This window comes from Podarcis bocagei (assembly GCF_964188305.1).
Source record: "Podarcis bocagei genome assembly, chromosome: 5".
NCBI lineage: Eukaryota > Metazoa > Chordata > Lepidosauria > Squamata > Lacertidae > Podarcis > Podarcis bocagei.
The window spans coordinates 48287157-48309680 of record NC_138129.1 but is presented as its reverse complement, the minus strand read 5'-3'; the positions used below and the strand labels follow the sequence as shown (position 1 = coordinate 48309680).

General features: G+C 46.0%; 1 protein-coding gene across 2 annotated transcripts in view; it reads left to right on the top strand.

The window, feature by feature from the left end:
* The first annotated feature begins 19274 nt into the window (after positions 1-19274).
* Positions 19275-22524, top strand: part of ITPR3 (inositol 1,4,5-trisphosphate receptor type 3) — a 107180-nt gene continuing 103930 nt past the window's right edge. The window contains exon 1 of one of the 2 annotated variants that reach the window (XM_081195792.1): positions 19275-19773. In XM_081195792.1, coding sequence (XP_081051918.1) covers positions 19685-19773 — 89 coding nt within the window. In that variant the 5' untranslated portion in view covers positions 19275-19684. The remainder of the gene's footprint in view (positions 19774-22524) is intronic. The other variant, XM_081195791.1, reaches the window with a different exon arrangement.

Genomic DNA, 22524 nt, shown 5'->3' with positions numbered 1-22524 from the left:
TACCCGGTGCGGAAAATTTCTTCTCACCTCCCACCCCTCGCTCGAGTACAAACTGCAGAGACAGACTTCGGTGGAAAGAAACACACACACCGTTCCTTATCCATACGCTCTCCACTACTTAGCATCGAGTTCAGCCATGTTTTGTTGCGTTTGTTGGCTGAACTAAAAAGTTTCAATACATATTATGTTGACTTGTTGAGATTAATTAATTGTCAGATGATATTATTAAACTCATTTTTAATAATAATAAAAAAGTGTCGTGAGCCTCACCCAATTTTTTTATTTTAAAAACACATATTTTTGCTATTTTGTCACCCCCATCAGAGATGACACCCGGGACGGCCCACACCCACCACACACCCCTTCCTATGCCACCGGGCCTTGATAACGCACAAGGCTATCCCTCTGTATCTCTGTGTGCTTTGTGCCTGATTCTCTCACTACCTGACAGGAATGGCCTGTCCTGTTTTGCCACCTGAGACGAAACAGGAAGTGCTGCCTCCTTGCCCTACATCCCACTTCCGCCATGGCAGGGCCCCATCTCTCACCAAACTCAGCGGCAGCCAGGGCACTCCTCCAAGTGTTGCCAATTGGCTTACCCCGGGTTGGGGGGCTCCAGATCTCACTGAACTCAGGGGAGCTGGGGCGCCCCGCAAATTGTTGCTACTTGCTTGACTTCTCCTTCTGGGGGCAGGGAACACAAGCAGCAATGTCGCGTACTAGAACCGCCCCTCTCAGTGGTGGAAGCAGTGGGGCAGGTGGGCGAGGTGCCTCTTTTTGCACTTCTGCTGCCTGAGGCGTTCACTTAACCAGGCATAAGGGGCAGGCCAGTTCTGTTACCTGCCTATCAGCATGCAGGTGAAATGTCTACTACAGGCACCTCTCCCTTAGACTGGTGATTTAAAAACCACCTAGTTCCATGGGATGCTTGGCACATTGACTTCTCTGTCACAGAACCCCTGAGTGCTGAAGAGGGTAGCAACAGCACAGGCCAACCCCAATGCCCCTTATGCAGGGCCGTGGGGGATTTATTAGCAAAGGGGTCCCCGTGACAGTTCAAGCTTCAGTGCCCCTGAAATGTAGGTCCACCACTGACAGCAGGTGGCACCCCAACCAATGGCAGGCAGGGCAACTCAATTTGAGTTTTGTCCCATGTTCTACAAGGACAACACCAAGACTGATGTTATAGGGACACCCCACGGACTGGCTGTAAGAAAGAAAGGAGGCAGGTCAGTGGGGGTTGACTGAGGACAAACTAAGACTGGTGGGGAAGTGCCCCATTTGTCTTAATGGAACAGCTTTCACCGCAGCTATGAGTGCCTGAGAGTGAAGCCCCATAATCTCTGCTGACTTTACAAGGAATTCTGTAACACGTGTCAAATTGGTGGCAAAATCCATTGGGCAGGTAGTCCTTTCTCTCTGCTTTCAAGGACTTGCTGCCCTTTCCCTCTCCGATTTACTGCCTTCATCCCTGCATGACAACCTTCTCCTTTGCAGCTCCTCCTATGCAGCACAATATCCCCTGTAACCTGCAGGGGTTTTTTTATTGCCATTCCAAACTTTATTTGGGAACTACAAATGTCACAAAGTGCGGATCTCGTCTGGTGGCTATTTCCCTTCTCTTTTTTTTGTCCAATGATAGATCATCACGCTGCACAACTTCTAGGGGGAGGGTGTGTATGGCATGAGAGATGCTACAGAGAACTCATCCTTCTGAGACTACATTGTACTTCTGGGTTAAAAGCTGAGGGCATTGGGGTGGGAGAAGATTTGTCTCACAGGCCAAGAATTCCTCCTTTTATATTTTCTCTCCCTGGAGAATTCCTTCTCTCCCTGACTTGGCTGTGAAAACAAAGCGTCCAGTGTCTCTTCTGCTCCTTCTAACACAAAGGCAGTTAGAGTCATTTTCACTTTCACATTGCCAGCTACTTCTTCCTCAAATGCTTGCTGGGCAGTGGCTGGCTTACTGATGGCCAGATAACATTGCAGTGCAGAAATACTTGGCTGTACACACTCACTCTCACATGACTGGCTAGGCTGTGTGGTTGCAGTTGTGGCACCCATGGGTGCAGCTGCATCCTCTACGACTTCCCGGCTGCCCATGAAGTCTCTGACTGCCACCAACCCTCCACTCACTGCACCCTTTCGTTAGGAGGTGGCAAGGCTGGTTCCATTTTCCCCACTTGAAAAGTTTGTCAATTGGAAGAACTTCCAATTCCATGAGTTTTTACAAGGCTCGTATCAGCAGCTGATCAGGAAAGCAGAGCAACTGGGGATAGGAGGGAAAGAGAAATGATATGAGAGGATGGGAGGAAGGGAGGGACACAGAGTAGCTGGGGGGCAAGGAGACAGGAGGAGAAATCAAATCACCAGCATGAACTGGGAAGAAAGACTTCTTTCTGAAAAGGTGGAGAACTGTTGCCAGTTAAAATAGACAATGTTGAGCTCAGCTAGATGGATTAAAGGTATAATTCAGTATAACACAGCACCCCCACATGCAGGTGCTGATATTATGGCCTTCAAAAAGCCCATCTTGTATTTCTAGGACTCGCCTTCCAAGAATGTACTGCCTCTCTGGGGTGTTTGTTTGACCTCTCCTATGCCTTTCTCAAGCATGTTTTGCAATGTTGTTTGATGCTCATTCAAGAGAAATCCGGGGTAGGTCTGTTCCACTCACATGGTTAGAACAATTTGCACCCCATTTTCTTTTCCACCTGTCATTTGCTCCACCCCCAAGAAACTGCTCTCTTTTGTCACTGCCTCTGTTGACATCCGCCCACACTTCTACCCTAGTTGTTATTTGGAGTCTAACCCAGTTTCCAGCGGCTGTGAAAGGAGCCTTGCTTTGATGTGGTCCCGCATGACAGCCATGGTGGGCATCATTCCTTCCTATGTGACATCATCCTGCCAGAGGGAGGGCATCTGTGCCTGAGCATATTGGTGGTCTGTGAAGTTGAGGGAGAACATTTGTTTAAATGCAACGGTGTGAAAAACATGCCGAAACCAAAACTGATCCAAGGAAGGGTGTGCGCGCACTAGGAGTGGGTGGAGAGGCTCTGGTGCCAGAGGAAACTCCAATGTGCTGGGATGGGGAATCCGCAGCTTGAAAAGCTTCCCATTGATGAACTGCAGCATGGAAAAAGAAGGCAAGCTAGCCAAGAAGAGAGACTGTGCCATGGAGACAGATGACTCTGCTGCCATAACCACACTGAGTCACACCCAGAAGTCTCTTGCAATCACTTCCTTTTCAAAGTTTTCCTGGATCCCCTGGTTAATATACACTGAGAAAGGATGCACATTTACAGTTAGATCCTTTCCCCTTGAATGATGGGACTGGAGGCAGAGATAGCAGAATGCATGGGGAAAAGAGCAGACAGATGGGAGCAGAAAGGCAGTGTAATGATGACTAACTTGAGGAATCACCTCGCAGCAACGCCCTTCCATGCACCACTTTTCCGAGATGATGTCTCAGCCTCCCCCTCCCCCAACTTCTCTTTGGGTCACCAAGCCTTTCTGCAAATGTGGTGCATGTTGTTTTCAAGACACCAAGAAGACATATCATGCTGTGGCTTCTCCTTTCTCTCCTTCCTCTGACATTGGTTCTTCTGTAATCTCCATATACTCTCATTAATAACCCCCTTGACTCGAGGATTCACTAAGGTCTCCCCCCCACCCCAAAACAGGTCTTATAATTATAATTATTATTAGGTTTTATAACCCAAAACAGGTCTTTTAAAACAAATTAGCCCACCAGTTTAAGTTATCATGAAGCTATAGCTCTTCGTCTCTTTAATTTCTGGCTGGTAAACTTCCAAGATTCAATGGGCTAACTGGAGGTGATGTGGATTAAATGGCAAGGAAAGTGGTCCTGGTTAATGAGTAGCTCCTCCGTATTAGAACTCCCTCCACAAATTCATAACTGTGTCCTCAAAGGTCTCTTTGTAAATGGCCATTATGTTATGCATTCCAAGGGGCATGGATTTAAAACTTCAGTGCAGGCATAGTGCAAACGACCAAAGACAAAGAGCAGTGATTCATGGTTGAAATATCGTGGGATTTCTTGTCCATGTTAATGAGAGTTGCTAATTCAGCATAACAAACCTGAATCAATGATTTCTGAAGCAAGATGAGGTATCAAATTCCAGAGGAGATAATCTACTGCTGTAGCAGAAAAAAGCAAAAAGTCTTGTGGCACCTTCAATGCTCACAGATTGATTGTGGCATCACCTTTTGTGGACTAGATGCCATGCTGGCAGAGGGATGAAGTCTTATTCTGTTGGAAGACACACACACGATGGTAGGGAGGGAGAAAATATTGGCACCAAAAAACACGAAATGCAAGAAATCTGTCTCATGTCTAAGCAAAACTCAAATATGCACAAGGTAAGCACAGTTACAATCAATGTAGTGGTAGTTGGTAATGTAGCACCCTGCTTGTGGTTAACGCTTAGCTGGAATGAAATATTCAACGCAGCAATAGAGAAATTAAAATAATTATTTATTTGTCAGACAAATAAATGAGAGGCACAGTGGTATATGGTTACCAAGCTCTGGCCTGGCCTCCTGCCATTATGGCCAGCACTTATATTCCCTTAATCCAGCCCCCTTTGCTCCTCCTTGGGCTGCCTCTGTCCAATCAGCCTGGTTGGATTTCCTATTGGCTGATTGCTATATCCAATCCTAAAAGATACACCCACATCCTCCTGTCCTTATAAGGAACACAAACAGCTATATATTGTTACATCTATAAATGACAAATAAGTAGTAATATATCTTACATGTGTCTCAACAAGGAATCTTAATTACCAGCTCACCTCTTGCCCTCCCTGCCCTATTGCCTTTTAAAACAAATGGTTAATCTTAAATTTTTATCTTAAACATATGTCAAGGATCTTGAGTTTCACATCAACATTGAAAGATATCCTTCATTTGAAGGTTTCTAAACAAATGTTCTGACAGCTAATATATCTGGACAGCATTTGATGGCGTCTTCTTGTCTGGCAAGAGGCTGAGCTCAATGGCCCCTGTAGTCTATTCCAACTCTAGGACTCTATGATTCTATGAAATAAGAATCTAACATCTAAATTTGTTACTTTCTAAATCCTTTGCATAGTTACATTTAAGCCAATATATTTAAGCTAATATATTTCATACATTATCATAGGTAACCTTTTAAAAGGAATAAGGCCTTTTTAAAGTAGAGAGAGAAAGAGAAAAAAAGAAGAACTCAGTTTAAAACAGTTTCAGAAGAAGGCTCTTCAGTTTACATCCCCCCCCCCTTCAGCAAGCTGCTTTTCCCATTATCTGTTTAAGGAAGAAACAGCTTTAAAAAGACTTCCCAAAAAGCCTCTCTTTCTCTATCAGCTCAAGATTTAAAAGAGGCCCATGGTATCATTTTACTATTTGCCCATTCCTAATTATTTATCTCTGCCTTTGTTATCTTCTGTAACATGTAGGGTCAATGTCCTGCTCTTAGTCTGTATTTTCAGCTTTTACGACTTTGAGAATTGTTTTCTGCTATCAATCAAGGGGCCCCTTGTCTTAGGAGAATGGCCAAGGTTTTCTCTGCCTGGCATGAAACATTTGAAAATTAAGCCCTCTTTAATATACAAGTCCTGATCAAACATTAATAAAATGCAGGCTTATGCCTGATGCCTCATTCCCCCCTTTCAAGCTCAAGGACCTTCATCCCAAGTGTCCTTGATAGCTTGACCTTCATCATGTTCCTGAGGTAAAGCTCTGTATAGGGCCATGATATGAGGTAGAGTTTCATTTGAAACCATCTTGCTAATTGTACTTCTAAAACATGAAATGATACATGGCATCATACATAAAACCATTACCACTACTGTCAAGAAAAACAAGCAAGACAATAGTATCCCTTTGAGTCCTGTGACATTAGGTAACCAATTGGTGAGCCATCCCATATCCCATCCTTCCCATGTTTGTACTGGGACATGTGCTATATTCTCCATCTTTGTGGCCAACACACGGATTGCCTCACCATTATCTGAAATGTTAAAGCAACAGGCATTCCCTGTCAAGTTCAAGACTCCACATAGGCCTCCCTGCTTGGCAAGTACATAATCCATTCCCATTTTCAGCTGCAAAATGGCGGCTCTACTTTCATCCAACTGTTGTGCAATAAGTCTCAAACTCTTGGCCGTTGCATTGGTTACAAGTTCCACTACTGCTTGCAATCGAATTATTCTGTTTAGATTATAAATAGGATCCCGTGCCCCTTGTATGAGCTCACCAGGATTCCAGGAGGCAGGATCATAATAGGCTATAATGCGCTCTGGTGGCCAATCATCAGTACCGCTCCAACTTTGGGTACTTCCTCCTGCTATATGAGAAATATCAGCGTTTCTTCGTGTACGCTTGGGCAAATTAGTGGGCATAATCCACATTGGTGGTAATACCCATCCCAGAAAACAAGTCCCACTCCATTTGGAGGGGAGTTTCTTGTATGCCCATTCTCCACATATCCACCACAACCATCGGGTCTGAGGTCTTTGGTACGTGGAGTACAGAAGGCGAAATAGCAAAAGAGGTAGAGAGTTCACAGTGCAGTATGTTAGATTGCCTTTTTCTGTCACAGTTATGTTCCATACCACTTTCCATGCATGAATAAAAGGAGGTGCACAGGGCAAGGCATCCCGAGTTCGATAGGTAGTATCGTGTGCCCAGGTATTCTTAATATTATCCCAAGTATAGTGACAATGAGAAGAGCCTATCATGGTAGAATCAGCTGCATTTGATGATCTATGTACACAGAATTCCCCTTGTACAGGTATAACTCGTAATGGTTTAGTTGAGTTCCATCCGGGGAAATTCTGTACTTCTGTTTGTTGTGGTATTTCGCTTACCATACCAATGGCATCTAATGGTATCGGTAATAAGGGCATACCTCCCTCTGAATCATCTGGCCCGAGAGAGCAAACAAGGCAATTGGTCCTATTTGCAACATTGGCTACCATTTCAGCTAAACCTACCCACATATTGTGGTCATGGTGGAATCCATATTTAGTCAATTTGGCCAGATTTAAGGACCCTTCCCCTTCCCAAGGGATCAGGATTAATAGAATCATGTTGATGTCTAGCATATGCATTCCTCCCACAAAAGATTACCTTATAGTGATAGCAAATAAATATTAGTCCCAATATAATTCCCCCAGTGACAGAAATGGGGAACCACCAAGACCAAAACATATATCCCGAGGATCCCCAATGAGTAATATCTCTGATAATTGTTCCACAAGGAGGTGGGCAGTCAATTAATTGTGGGGCAGTCAATCAATTGTATAAGAGAATCTTTCCTTTCACAATCGCTGGTTCAGATGCTCCTCAAGCTTCAGGCGTGCGCAGGTCAGCCAGCTTCCAGGTTGTGGCTGCAGCAGGCCGGTCGTCAAATGTTGCCCGTGACCTAGCCCGTTCCCGGTAGGGCTAGATACAGGGGTTTTTGGAGAGAGTCAGTTTAAGAGGATTAGAGGGGTCACCTTTGCACGTCCAACTGCCTTCGGACTTCTTCAAACGGGAGTGATGAATCCAGGGGGTCACCTCAGCTACCTTCACCGCTGTTGGAGTAGAGAGCAAGACGGTGTAAGGTCCACGCCACTTAGGTGCAAGTGGATCACGTTTCCACTCTTTCACCCATACGCTATCGCCAGCCTGGAACTGATGAATCGGCTCGGCAATGCTGCACGGCGTGCGCTCGAGGGCCCACCTGTTAAGAGAAACAAAAACACGGGAGAGAGATTGCACTTGTCCCTGTGTCACATGGTCTCCTATTTGTTTAAGATCAGCTGAAATATCCTGAACAAAGGAGGGTGGTCTCCCATACAGGAGCTCAAAAGGTGACAACTTAAGTCTTTTTGTGGGTGCACACCGAACACGAAACAGTGTTATGGGTAACACATCTACCCATCCCAATCCCGTTTCCTGGGTTAATTTTGCCAATTGGGTTTTCAGAGTCCGATTCATTCTTTCAGTTTTCCCTGAACTCTGAGGCCTATAGGCTGCATGCAGTCTCCATTTCACTTGTAGGACTCGACATACTTCTTGTACTACTTGATCAATGAACGCTGGCCCATTGTCACTTCCAATGCATCTAGGTAATCCAAACCTCGGGATCAATTCAGTGAGGAGTCTCTTAGTTACCTCTCGTGCCTTTTCAGTTCGGGTGGGAAAAGCTTCAACCCATCCGGTAAGAGTATCTACAAACACAAGGAGATACTTGAATCCCTTAGAAGGGACCAGCTCTGTGAAGTCCACAATTAGGCTTTCCATGGGGACATATCCCACATGTTGGATTCCAGGAGGTTGTACCGGTCCCTGCCTGGGATTGTTTTTAGCACAAAGAACACATTTCTGTGAAATGCAAGTTGCTAATTGTGATAGGTTAATAATATACAACTTCCGACTGAGACTCTCTCTGGTTGCAGTACCGCCAAGGTGAGTAGATTCATGATAATTTCTTACAATTGTGCCTGCTAGATGATGAGGTACATAAATCCTATTGTCTGGCAGGATCATCCAACCGTCCTTCACAACTGCTCCTTCCTGTTCAGCCCACTTCCTCTCTTCTGGGGTATAGTGAGGTTTAACTTCTTCTGGAACTACCTCTGGTATGAGGGCTGCTATAAATCCTCCCACAGGCTTTTGGGCTGCCTCTCGGGCTGCTTTGTCAGCAGCATGATTTCCTCTGGTTATTGGATCCCTTCCTCGTCCATGACCTTTGCAGTGCATTACAGCAATCTGTTCTGGAGCCCATACTGCTTCTAACAGGGTTCCTACTTCAGGTCCATATTTCAAGGCTTTCCCGTGGGCTCCTATTAGACCTCTTTCTTTCCATAGAGCACCATGTGCATGCAGGGTTAAGAAGGCATATTTAGAATCAGTATAGATGTTTGCCTTACATCCGGCTGCCAATTGCAGAGCTCTAGTTAAACCTATAAGTTCAGCTTTTTGTGCTGAGGTGCCAGCAGGCAAAGCTTCAGCTTCCACAACTTCCTCATTGGTGACCACAGCATATCCTGCTCGTCTGGCACCTTCATGCAGGTAACTGCTACCATCAGTATAATATACAACATCTGGATTTTTCAATGGTTCATCTTTCAGATCGGGTCTACTGGAATAAACTTCATCCATTATTTGGAGACAATCATGTGATTCTTCATCATCTACCTCTGGTAGGGGCAGCAAAGTCGCTGGATTGAGCATATTCACTACTCGTAGATGAATCCTGGGATTTTCACACAATAGGCCTTGGTACCTAGCCATCCTTGGGTTCGTTAGCCAATAACTACCCTTATATTCCATGAGTGTCAGAACAGCATGAGGTACATTCACATACATCGTCTGGCCGAAGGTAAATTTATCAGCTTCTTTGACAAGGCTTGCAGTGGCCGCTACTGCCCTTAGGCATGGAGGCCATCCTTTTGCTACTGAGTCCAATTGTTTTGACAAATAAGCTACTGGACGGTTCCAACTTCCTAATCTCTGGGTCAGGACTGCCGCTGCAATCCCATTCTGTTCATGTACATACAGCTGAAAGGGTTTTTCCGAATTAGGCAGTCCAAGGGCTGGGGCCTCCATAAGTCGTTGTTTGATAACTAAAAAGGCTTGTTGCTGCTCAGGTCCCCATACGAATGGGTCCTTTTCTGCACCTCGAGTGCTTTCATGTAAGGGTTTGGCCAGACTGCTGAAATCAGGTATCCATAGTCTACAAAACCCTGCTGTTCCCAGGAATCCTCTGAGTTGTTTCCTTGTGGTAGGTTCCTTGATAAGGCAAATAGCTTCTTTCCTCTCTGGCCTCAATGCTCGTTGTTGGTGTGAGATGTCAAAGCCCAAATATTTGACCTTTTCTAAACATAACTGTGCCTTTTTCTGGGAAACTCGGTAGCCAGCTTCCCAGAGCAAGTGGAGCAGTTCCTCTGTACCTTCTTTACAGGTATCAAAATCCTTTGCTGCTAGTATAAGGTCATCTACATATTGCAGAACCACCTTTTCTCCAGGTATTGAGGGGTAACTTGTTAGATCCTTCGCCAAGGCAGTACCAAATAAAGTTGGGGAATTTTTGAATCCCTGGGGCAATCTCGTCCAAGTTAGCTGGCCTTTTGTTCCTGTCAAAGGGTCTTCCCACTGGAAGGCAAATATAGGTTGGCTCTGTGGTGCCAGCCGGCAACAGAAGAATGCATCTTTCAAGTCCAATACAGTAAAAAATGTTGCTTCTGGTGGGATCAAACTCAGCAGGGTGTATGGGTTTGGTACATTTGGGTGCAAGGTCTCGATAGCCTGGTTTACGAGCCTCAAGTCCTGCACTGGCCTGTATTCATCTGTCCCAGGTTTTCGAACAGGCAAAAGGGGTGTGTTCCATTCTGATTGGCAGGGCTTAAGCAGACCATATTTTAATAGGCGGTCCAAATGTTTCTGGATGCCCTCTGCTGCTCGCCGGGGTAAAGGATATTGCTTTACAGATACAGGGGTAGCCATAGGTTTTAAGGTTACTACAATTGGAGCTATATTCTTGGCCATTCCTGGTGGGCTATTTTCGGCCCATACTCCTGGTGGCACCTGTAGAGTTCGGAGGAGCTTGTTTAACTCTGTATCCAATGTGGGTTGGACTTGCAGGGCTGACATTAGGCGCCATGATTGTTCCTTAGGTACTGAGAGGGAAATTATTCCTGCTGCCTTTGATGGCAATTTCATTTCTGGACCTCGAGGAGTGAAGGTGATTTGGGCCTGCAATTTGGACAGCATATCTCTACCTAAGAGAGGTATTGGACACTCAGGTATATACAAAAACTGATGGGTTAAACGATGTCCCCCAATCTGGCATTCCAAAGGTTGGAGGAAAGACCTCTTAGCTGACTGACCAGTGGCACTTTTAATGACTACACTTTTGGATGCCTTTTTCTGCAATAGTTCTGGGAGTACTGAGTATTCAGCCCCAGTATCAATCATAAAGTCTATTAAATGGCTTCCTAATTGGATCGTGACCGTGGGCTCCTGGAAGCCTAACTTTATGGAGTCCGGTCTTTCCTAGTCTTGGGTAAAATCCTCCTCTGCCAGTCCAATGACATTGTCCCTACTCCGTCCTTGTCCAGGTCTCTGATATCTTCCATCTCGGATCATTCCCCGTCCCCGTCCCTGGTTTCTTGGGCCGGAGCCTGGGCCTGGGCCTGGGCCTGGGCGTACTTCTTCCAACCTCAGGGGTTCAGGACATTCCCGCTTCCAATGACCCTCCTTCTTGCAATTCGCACATTGATTCCTTCCCAGTGGCGGATTCCTTCCCCGCCCTCTTCCTCCATTTAAGGGGCGGTAGTCTTGCTTCACTGCTGTGGCTAGCATTACCATCTTTTCCTTCTGCCACTTCTTCTTCTCTTGTTTCTCAGCCTCATCCCTATTCCGATAAACTCGGCGTGCAATGGCCATAATTTGGCTCATCAGCATCCCTTCCCATCCTTCGGATTTCTGAATTTTCTTACGAATGTCAGAAGCGCACTGGGCCACAAATGTAGCAGTAATCATTCTGCTGTTTTCAGGGGCTTCAGGGTCAAAAGGAGTCCATATACGATAGGCTTCTTGCAGCCTCTCTAAAAAGTCTCCTGGACTCTCATTTGGTTTCTGTTCTACTTCTGAGACTTTAGACATATTAGTGGGCTTCTGGCATGCCCTGCGGATACCTTGCACAAGCGTCTGGCGGTAGGTGGTAAGTCTGGCCAGGTGAATTACATTGTTTGGATCCCAATTAGGATCTTCCAAGGGAAAGTTGTCTTGGAGATGACGGTCAATATTATAAATATTTCCCACTCTGGCCTGCTCACGCAAATATATCTGTGCCTTTTCAATTATGTCTCTCCTTTCCTCAGTGGTGAACAGAGTATTCAGGAGCTGGCGGCAATCTGTCCAAGTAGGACTATGAGTATTTATTATTGAAGTCACCAAGTCCATCATAGCCTGAGGTTTTTCTGCAAAAGATGGGGTGTGTGTTTTCCAATTCATCAGATCTGTAGTCGTGAATGGAATATATTGCAGGGTCGAAGTTCGAGGTGGCCTTGGTCCAGGTAGCCCGTTAACCAGCACAGGCTCCTCAAGTGCATCAAATACTCTTCTGAGAGGGGCTACTACGTGATCTTTCTCTTCGCCTTGCTCTAGGGGCCTCAAATCATAGGGGATGGTATTTGTCCCAAGGCGTTCTTTTAGCAGCTTTATACGCCTGGCTGTATTGCTTGCTGACCGATTAAGGTCTCCCTGTAACTTCTGTAATAATTCTCTAGGACTTGGATGTACAGGGGTTTGGGGTAGGCAATCAGTTGTTTCACTAAAAGAGACTGTAGATGGAGTTCTACTGGGACTCACAGATGGAATAACCACTTCTGCTTGGGCTTTATTATAGGCCTCCAATGCCTCCTGAAGATATTTATCATAATCTATCAAGGAATCAAGTTCTGTGACTCCAGCCCCATTATTCATTCCACTTTCTTGCCTTGGGGTTACAACTGGTGGAGTGTTTGGATTTGGCTCCCTTCGATGTGGAGCATAAGGTGGAGGTGGAAGCAGCTCTTCCTCTGGTCCCTCAAAAATGGGTTTGAGTTTATTTGGCAAGATTCCTTTCCTAGCTTCGGCTTTTACAGCCAATAATTTGCATCGTTGGACTTTGCATTCCCTTATCCATGGAGGATTTTTATTTAATGTGCTCAGCCAGGAATCTATATATGAAAATTGTTCTGGGCACCCTCCAATTTCTTTGGCGATGTTAGACCAAAGTTTGCTTACTAAATTTATATCAAAGGTTCCTTGAGATGGCCATTCAGTATTTTGCTTCGGCCACTCTAATTCACATAACGTTCTCAGGCGCTCTGGCGTCATTTTGACTCCATATGCCCCTGAGAAGGCTTTCTTAAAATTATTTAACATACATTCAAGAGGTGTATTTTCCCCTTTTGAACCCCCAACTCCCATTGTATGGCCCTGTGAAGTATCCACTCAGTCACTCACACACACGCTTCGTGGGTTTCCTTGCCTGGTGAAGTCGCCTTACCAGGAACCGAAGTACTGCCCACTCCACACTCAGGTCAGCTACAGATTGCTCTGTACTTTCTCACACATACAATGCGCTAGATACTTCACCACACACTACCTCCCATTCTTCCCTTTTCCCCCACCAGATCACCATCTGATGTATCCAACCACCTAGCGTACTCAGTTCCCACTTACTGAGACGCAGAAGTTTGATCAAGACTTCTCTTCCTCCCAATTAATTGGAGGGCCAAAAATCCCTTTGTGCACTTACCCCTGGTTGGTTCCGTTTCCCCCCGGTCCGTCGCCGCCAGTGAGCAGGGTATCAGACAGACGAGACTTCTGCGTTCCCCCTGGAAAAATTTACCAGTGCGCGCTTGGGTAAGCAGTTTAAAGATCCTCTCTCTTGTACCCTGCTCAGTAGAGCGAAGGGGCTGCGTTCCAGCAGACCACTTATCCGAGTCACAGGAGCACCATAAAATGTAGCACCCTGCTTGTGGTTAACGCTTAGCTGGAATGAAATATTCAACGCAGCAATAGAGAAATTAAAATAATTATTTATTTGTCAGACAAATAAATGAGAGGCACAGTGGTATATGGTTACCAAGCTCTGGCCTGGCCTCCTGCCATTATGGCCAGCACTTATATTCCCTTAATCCAGCCCCCTTTGCTCCTCCTTGGGCTGCCTCTGTCCAATCAGCCTGGTTGGATTTCCTATTGGCTGATTGCTATATCCAATCCTAAAAGATACACCCACATCCTCCTGTCCTTATAAGGAACACAAACAGCTATATATTGTTACATCTATAAATGACAAATAAGTAGTAATATATCTTACATGTGTCTCAACAAGGAATCTTAATTACCAGCTCACCTCTTGCCCTCCCTGCCCTATTGCCTTTTAAAACAAATGGTTAATCTTAAATTTTTATCTTAAACATATGTCAAGGATCTTGAGTTTCACATCAACATTGAAAGATATCCTTCATTTGAAGGTTTCTAAACAAATGTTCTGACAGCTAATATATCTGGACAGCATTTGATGGCGTCTTCTTGTCTGGCAAGAGGCTGAGCTCAATGGCCCCTGTAGTCTATTCCAACTCTAGGACTCTATGATTCTATGAAATAAGAATCTAACATCTAAATTTGTTACTTTCTAAATCCTTTGCATAGTTACATTTAAGCCAATATATTTAAGCTAATATATTTCATACATTATCATAGGTAACCTTTTAAAAGGAATAAGGCCTTTTTAAAGTAGAGAGAGAAAGAGAAAAAAAGAAGAACTCAGTTTAAAACAGTTTCAGAAGAAGGCTCTTCAGTTTACATCCCCCCCCCCTTCAGCAAGCTGCTTTTCCCATTATCTGTTTAAGGAAGAAACAGCTTTAAAAAGACTTCCCAAAAAGCCTCTCTTTCTCTGTCAGCTCAAGATTTAAAAGAGGCCCATGGTATCATTTTACTATTTGCCCATTCCTAATTATTTATCTCTGCCTTTGTTATCTTCTGTAACATGTAGGGTCAATGTCCTGCTCTTAGTCTGTATTTTCAGCTTTTACGACTTTGAGAATTGTTTTCTGCTATCAATCAAGGGGCCCCTTGTCTTAGGAGAATGGCCAAGGTTTTCTCTGCCTGGCATGAAACATTTGAAAATTAAGCCCTCTTTAATATACAAGTCCTGATCAAACATTAATAAAATGCAGGCTTATGCCTGATGCCTCAGTAACAGCACCGTATTCCTAGCTTTGAAGTGCTAATTCAGGAGAGAGCAATGTTTTTCAGACCAAGGGCCATCTTTCATTCTGGACAAGCTTTCAAGGGCCACATGCAAAAGGGGAAAAGCGGGCATAGCAACTGATGTAATATCTGCCTTTGTGCAAGAGAGGCACAACCCCTCTTGGCACACTATCTAGAACAGGGAGGTTCAACTTTTCCTACCAGGTGGGTAGGCTTCCAGCAACTGGTATTCAGAAGCATGACTGCCTTCAGCTGTGGAAGCAGAGCAGAGCCCCCATGGCTCTGCCTTCTGCATGCAGAGCTTGTGAGATAAAACATCGGAGTTGGCTGTGGTGTACGAAATGGAAACATGTCTACTCACTCCATCAGGGCCACCCCCCCCAGATCCTTATAAATCTTCAGGCCTGGACCATAAATTTGCATAAAAACCCACATGCAAATTTAGGGTGACTTTAGGAGGAAAGCCACCATGTAAGCAACATTTTAAAAAGTAGAATAAAAAAGGGGATAAGGGGCAAAGGCCCTGAAGTCCTTGTCAAAAGGTTAGGAGATAAATGTGACAGCTCTTGAGTAGCTGGGGAGAAGAGAGTGTTCAGTGCAGCTCTTAAAAGCGAGACCCAGTTTCAAGAGCAGCGCCGCAGCTAAAAAAGCAGTGAGTTAATTTCTGACTGATTATTCTCCATCTGGGATAAAAGTTTCTAAATTTGCCCTGCTCTAAAAATGCAGCATTTCCTGACAGACCTGAATTCGCAGTGCCCCTGCAAAATCAGCATTACATGGTCTCCTAGCTCTGCCATATGTGTTGGTGTGTAATAGATCCCTGAAATATATCAAAGTCTAAAAATTGTTTGCATTCTGGAAGAGAACAGAAGGAAATAGATTTCTATTTTTAAACGTATTTGTTATTACAACAGAGGCAATAGGTAAATTTAAAAGGCAGCACATGGAAATGCAGAGCCATCTGCTGAAGATATTGTGCCTTCCACATCCACCTGGTGCTGATTTTAATGCCTGGAACCACTCATTTTAAGGCCTGGAATCTGCTCAGAGGTTCAGTGACAGAGGCTGGATGACCATCTGTCAAGAACTCTTTAGCGGTGATTCCTGCATGTAGGGGGTTGGACTAGATGACCCTGGAGATACTTTCCAACACACCAACTCAATGATTTTATGGTGTGTGCAGTCTCCTTCGAAAGATCCACTGTTAATCAACACTGTGGACTATACAAATCAGCAATTCACAGGGCTGACCCAATCTGGCAATTACTGCCTCTGTGTACTGTCAAGAGGTAATTCCTTATTTTTTTATAAGCTTCCTATGTAGGGATTTTTAGATAGGTTCAGAGTTATGCTCAGGGCATCCTTATACCTCCAAAATTCCAGACACAGGATTAACCATAGCCAACAGTTTTCTAATTGGCTATAACAAGAGGACTTGCAACAAAATGTTGCAGTGCCTCCTCCCTCCTAAAATGAGTAATCCTTTTCAGGCAGGAAGGAAGCCAGCCAGCCATTCCCTTCCCACCCCGCCCCACTTTCCCCTTTTCTTTTTCTAGATCACTCTAAATACTATGTCTTACTGAGCGTATTCAGTCCTCATTGGGCTGTTTTAAGTTTTGTTGCCACTTGGGATTTTTGTAAAGTCCCTACCCTTCTGCAAAACTTGTTTTATTTTTTCTACAATCCCTACATTGAATGGCAATGACCATAAACCTTTTTTGAGGGGTGGGGCAGCCCTCTAAACTTTGGCAAAGCCAAAGGCCTCTCGGCCCTTAGAAGCTGGCTTCTATGCAAGCAGGTGTGGTGTATTTTGCCTGGTGGGGTTCAGGTGCCTTTATTGGTTGCAAGGCAGGCAAAAACTTTGATGGTGAAGCTTTCTTCATCATTGTATCTCCACACTGGGTAAAGCTAAGCAGGAGGAGTTTATAGCTGTTACAGACACAGGAGCCAAAACGTATTTTTATATGCTGGGGTTTGTGGGTGCAGGTCACCCATAATTCTTAGAACTGTCAAAAGTTAGAATTAATCAAGGTGTGATTAAACTGCCAAACATGGACTTTCCTGGGTTTAGCTCATTCTAACAAGCCAGGCTAGCTTGACAGGTCTTGCTAAGTGGTTCTCAAACTTTTTTTCTTTGGGCCACACTTTCAGAATAAAAATTTGCTCACGTCAGGAAATAAATTGCAAAACAAAAAGAAACAACTCCTAGCAATGTTTGATGCATAACAGAACACAACTACTTTATAATATGCTCATGGGACATCCAGAAAGTATAAAAACAATGTAGCTACAGAAGAGCACGAATCATACTGTTTCTGGTTGTGTCTGTGTATATATAAATATGTAATTTTGATACTACACTACACCACGCTGAAATGTTTATGTTTCTTTGATTGTCCTTTAGTCTTCCCACCCCACTTGCCCTCTCTCCTGCCACACCCTTTCAGAACCACTGGTGTAAGCCATTAAGACACAAAGACTAGTGACAGCTCATCAAGGAAACCATCAAGCAAACACTGTCAGACAAGCTGTGTGTTGGTGGGCAGAGACCAAAGGGGTGTAGGATTTCAGGGTGGATGATAAAAAAATTCCTTCCAGTAGCACCTTAAAGACCAACTAAGTTAGTTCTTGGTATGAGCTTTCGTGTGCATGCACACTTCTTCAGATACACTGAAACAGAAGTTAGTTGCCAGATCCTCAACAGGCTCAACTTGATGTGGGCTGTCTGGGAGAAGCTGTAACAAAGAGACACAGAGGATGGCCTTTTGCTGTTCTTTAAATACAAAGCTGTGTTTATTGAGGAAGCCTGGCCTGCTTCGGATGTGAATTCTCTGCAAACCTTTCATCTAAGTTCAGGTTTGTATATATGTGTAAATAAACCATATACAGTGGTACCTTGGAAGCCGAACGGAATCCTTTCTGGAAGTCCGTTAAACTTCCAAGACGTTTGGAAACCAACATGCAGCTTCCGATTGGCTGTAGGAAGCTCCTGCAGCCAATCGGAAGCCGCGGAAGTAGCGTTGGATGTTCGGGTTCCAAGGAACATTTGATAACTGGAACAATCACTCCCGGTTTTCGATTGTTTGGGAGCCAAAACCTTTGACTCCCAATGCGTTTGAAAACCAAGGTGCGACTGTATCATAAAGACACTACAGTCTCTATTGTGCCTTGTTGTCCCAAAAGGGATCACAGTCTCTGGTAGGTGCACCTGAAACACCTGGAATCTCACACCGCTTGGGAAGATTGTTGTGGTGTGCAACAGCATCTAGCAAGCAACACGAGCACCAGTGTGGTATATCGATTAGAGTGCCTGACTAGGACCTGGGAGAGCAGGGTTCAAATCCCGACTCAGCCTAACCTACCTCACAGGGTTGCTGTGAGGATAAAATGGGGAGAAGTCTGTAGGCCACTTTGAGCTCCCTGGAGGAAAGGCGAGATATAAATGTAATAAATAAATAAACTTTGAAAGGAAGCCAGAACTTCTGGCACTACCTAGATGTTTTGGTACAACTCCCTCTCTTTCTGAAAGTGGTAAATACTGTTGTTTCAAAGAAGTTCTTTTGCGTGTGTCAAATACGGGAATCTGTTAGCTTTTTTTTTTTTACAGGGTTAAACTGATGTCAGGTTCCCCTTTTATCTCCGCCCCTCCTTCTTTCCCTGGGTCGAGCAGATTCTGAGAATAAAGGGCCGCGGCCGCTTTAAAAACAACTACCGTAGCTACTCTACAGCCAAGCGAAACAAAAGGGAGAGTTAGCCCGAGCGAGTCTTGGCTTTCTGCTCTCTCTCTCTCTCTCTCTCTCTCTGGCTTTCAGCGTGTCGCCGGAGGCTGAGCTGCAGCGCCTACCTCGACAGGAAGCCTGCGCGGCCGCTTTCCCGGACCGCGGCGAGAGCACTCTCGCGCGCAACTCCCGGTTTCAGCGCCACCAACTTTGTCCCCACGTGAATCAGCGGCGACGAAAGTATACGAAGCACGGGTGTGGAGTGGGCTTGTGCGTCTATACACGTGTGCGTATATGCACACGTGCGCTCACTGATGCGCGAATTAAGAGCATTTCTCCTCGGATCGGATTCAAAAGCCCAAGAGAGAGCGTGGTAGGACTGTGAATGGAGAAGATTGGTGTAAGGAGGAAAAAAGAGGGGCGTGTGTGTGTGTTTGTCTGTTTGTTTTCATTCTTCATTGTCTTTGGCAGGAGGCTCGCGCCGTAATCGTGGGCAGTTCCGGCAAGAACAATCAGATAATGCTCCTTTTTGAAGCTCACCAAACGCACACACACTTCGGGCGAGGGCGGGGAGGTGGAGCAGAGGAAACAATTCATTTCCCTCCCCACCCACCTCCCCAAGTTTCTTGTTCCTTCCACATGCAAGAGAGGCGCTTCTTCAGAAGCAAAGGACTTTTTTTTCTTGCTTTTTCAATGCTGGAAAAGTTTCTTCCGTGGGTGGGAGGGGGCGTGGCCAGCAGGGGTGTGGCTTTTCCGCCGCCACCCTCCCCCCCAGCTCGCAGTCCCAATTTGCATCGAATGTTTCATCAGGACTTCCTGATCACTTTCTATTGGCTGCAGGTAGAGAGCTGGACGAAAAAGAGAGAGTGTCTCGCTGGGAACTCATGCAAATCTCTGGCCGATCTCCGCCGCTCCCCCCCCCCTCCACCGCGCGCCAGCCCCAACTACACAGCCGCGCTTCTTTCCCTCCTCGTTTGCTGCCGAGCCGAGCCGAGCCGAGCCGCGTCCCGGCGGATAAGCCCAAGCACGTGTGAACGGAGGGCGATCCCTTGCCCGGACGCCCCTCTCTGGCGGAGGAGCCTTTGGACCATTGCATCCTGGTGCCCCGCCGGCCACATGGTGGATCGCCCGGGTGGGAGGTGAACAGCTCGAGAGAGGAGAAGGGGGGGAGGCGGGCAAGGCGTCGGGACACCAGCCGAGTTGGAATCATGAATGAGATGTCCAGCTTCTTGCACATTGGGGACATCGTCTCCTTGTACGCCGAAGGGTCGGTCAATGGCTTCATCAGCACTTTGGGGTGAGTTTGCAGCGCCCTTTCCTGCGGGGTTGAGGAGGGTGGGAAGAGAGAGAGCCAGTCCTTGCGGGGAAAGGAGCTCGGCGGCGGCACTGAGAAGGAAACGGAGCCCTTTCTTAGGGTTGCGATGGCTTCACTGGTCTCATCGAGGGCGATGCGCGAGTCTTTCGTTAGCCTGAAGTTGAGCTGAAGTTCCGGAGAGCGCCTGAGTTGCACACACACACCACGGCCCATGGTTTTTTGTTTTTTTTTTTTGAGAGTGGTTGGAGCACAGACGCGGGCATGCAAGCACTGCTGAATGGCAGCGGGGATCTCTTTCTGTAGGGCCTGGATCGAGGGTGAAGTGGTTTGTTGTTCGCTTGTTTTGTCCTGCAAGGATCTGCTTGCCGAGCGTGGTCAAAAGCTCGGCTGGTGTGGAGCTCGAGATGTCTTCCTGGTTTGGGCTGTAATTTAGTCCCTAGCCAGCAGGGGTCCGGGCTCGATGACAAGGGCAACTCAGCCTCAGAATCGCAGATTGGGAAGGTACCACGAGAGTCATCCTTCAGTTCAACCCCCTCCCAGACATTACAGGAATCTCTTACCCAAAGTAGGGCTCGAAACCTGAGTCTCATTCTCTACGGACTGAGCTGACAGTGGGCTTCCTTGAGCCTCTTAAGTTTTTGGGAAAGACAGTTGCTTTGGCCATAAAAGTCAGTGCCTGCTCTGGCAACCAGGAATAAAATTGCTCTGACCTCTGGGCCAATTTACACAATATATTTTTAAGCCACCCAGTTCTTCCTGGGTTTGCACTTGCCTGGGCGGATGTAATTGGTAACAAGTTATCATGCATATTGTCTCCAGAGAGCACCATGACTGTGACAATGGGGGGGGGGGAAGTATCTGAACAATCCTGGGGATTGTTGCTGCCCCCATGTATGTGATTGCCTGATCAACACATCAAGCGTGGGCATAGCCAAGGAGGAGGCACGGAGGCAGCAGCCCCCCAAATCAATACAAATCTGAGGTTCTGCCCCCGCTACCAAAAACCCACCTCCCCTAACAAAAATCCTGGCTATGCTCGTGCTTGAGAGCCCCATTTATCCAGAACTATTTGCTAGGAGATAAGATGTACTGAATGAACTAGCCCTAACTGGCATTTTGATCCCCGAAGTGACAGGGATTTACTTTTCTCCTGCTCATCCCTGCCCCTCTTAAAGTTTTCAACAGTGATGTTGATAAATCCTGTTACTTTGCTTCTCACTTGTGATCAACAACACCCCCTCCGAAAGAAAAAAAGCATGACCCAATACCATTAATGCAATTAATACTGTCAGTACAGTATTAATTGTACAATTAATTGTACAGATGAATGCTAATCTGCAGCAAAGAGAGTTCCTGCTTTTGCCTTTATTTTAGAAAAACAAACTGTATCACGAACTGTAGACGCCTTTTCCTGAATCACCCTGGCCTGGCCTCGCTAGCGCTGTCTGCTCCCAGCTCACCCTCCCACCCTTCTTCCTCCTCTCTCAAAATCTCTCCCTTCGCTTTTGTCCTGTCTTCTGCTTAATATTGTGAGCCTGCTGGGCAGGGACTTTGTCACTTCTGCCTTGTGTGCAGCACCTAGTGCAGGGCTGGCGCTCCATAGCCGCTAATTAACAGCCATGAATCAGTGCCTGTAAACTGTGACATAACCTGCCAAGTAGCTTGTCAGTGCACAGTACTCAGTAGCTGCTAAGACTGTGCAGTCCAGCTGTGCTAATTTATTCTTTGCTCTGGTGGGCTGTTTGTATCCTCAGCAGACCCTGTAAGCCTTCCCTGGGAGAAGAAAAGGAACAAAGTAATGTTAGTGGCTGGATGTGGGTAGGTTCTTGCTTGCTGTCTGCCAGCCAAGGATCTTGCTTAGAGTTGTGCTGTTTGTAAAAACCATGCAGGATGCCTGCAAATCTAGAGTAGGAGTCAACAGCGATGGCGCTGCCCCCACAACCGGCAGACCCAGGCGTTCTGTTTTAATGGGCCTAGCAGTCTGCTTGTGCCTAGATGGCAGAGTCCTATGTTGATTGCTCTATATGGGGATTTATACATGGGTGCTATGTAGTCAGTGGCTGAGGACAAGAAGAATTCCCTTCCTGTCTGAAATGGAAGTGTTGAGGGGGGAGCACTGTGTTAACATCACAGCAGCTGCCATGCAGGCTGTAAACTGCTTTGTGCTTCTTGCAATCTTCCGTAGTTGGGAGGAGGTGCAGCAGAAGGCCCAACGAAGACTATGCAAGTTGGATACACTTCAGAGAAAATGCCCATTAGATGCATTTGGACTGGTGCAAGCAGAATGTGAGTGACAAAAGTCACTTTATCCTCCTCTGGAAACAGGCAGGGGGTTTCTGTTATTGCTCTTCACTTGGTTCGAAGAACGGACTATAGAATTCCTTTAAGGGCCTGTAGCACTGTAACCCAGGAAGTTAGGACCAACTTTTTAGGAAGCAGCTACTTGGGTCCTGTACAACTGAGCATTACATTACCTGTACAACGGCCATTGTGGTCTTTGTGGGACACCACAGGATGAAATCAGATGATACCTTTGTCTTTTCAAGATTCAACTTAATTTATTTGTCCACATCCACCCTGTCTCAAGGGGACGCGGGTGGCGCTGTGGGTTAAACCACAGAGCCTAGGACTTGCCGATCAGAAGGTCGGCGGTTCGAATCCCCGCGACGGGGTGAGCTCCCGTTGCTCAAAAGCACATCAAAGTGCAAGCCGGCGGGAAGGTAAACGGCGTTT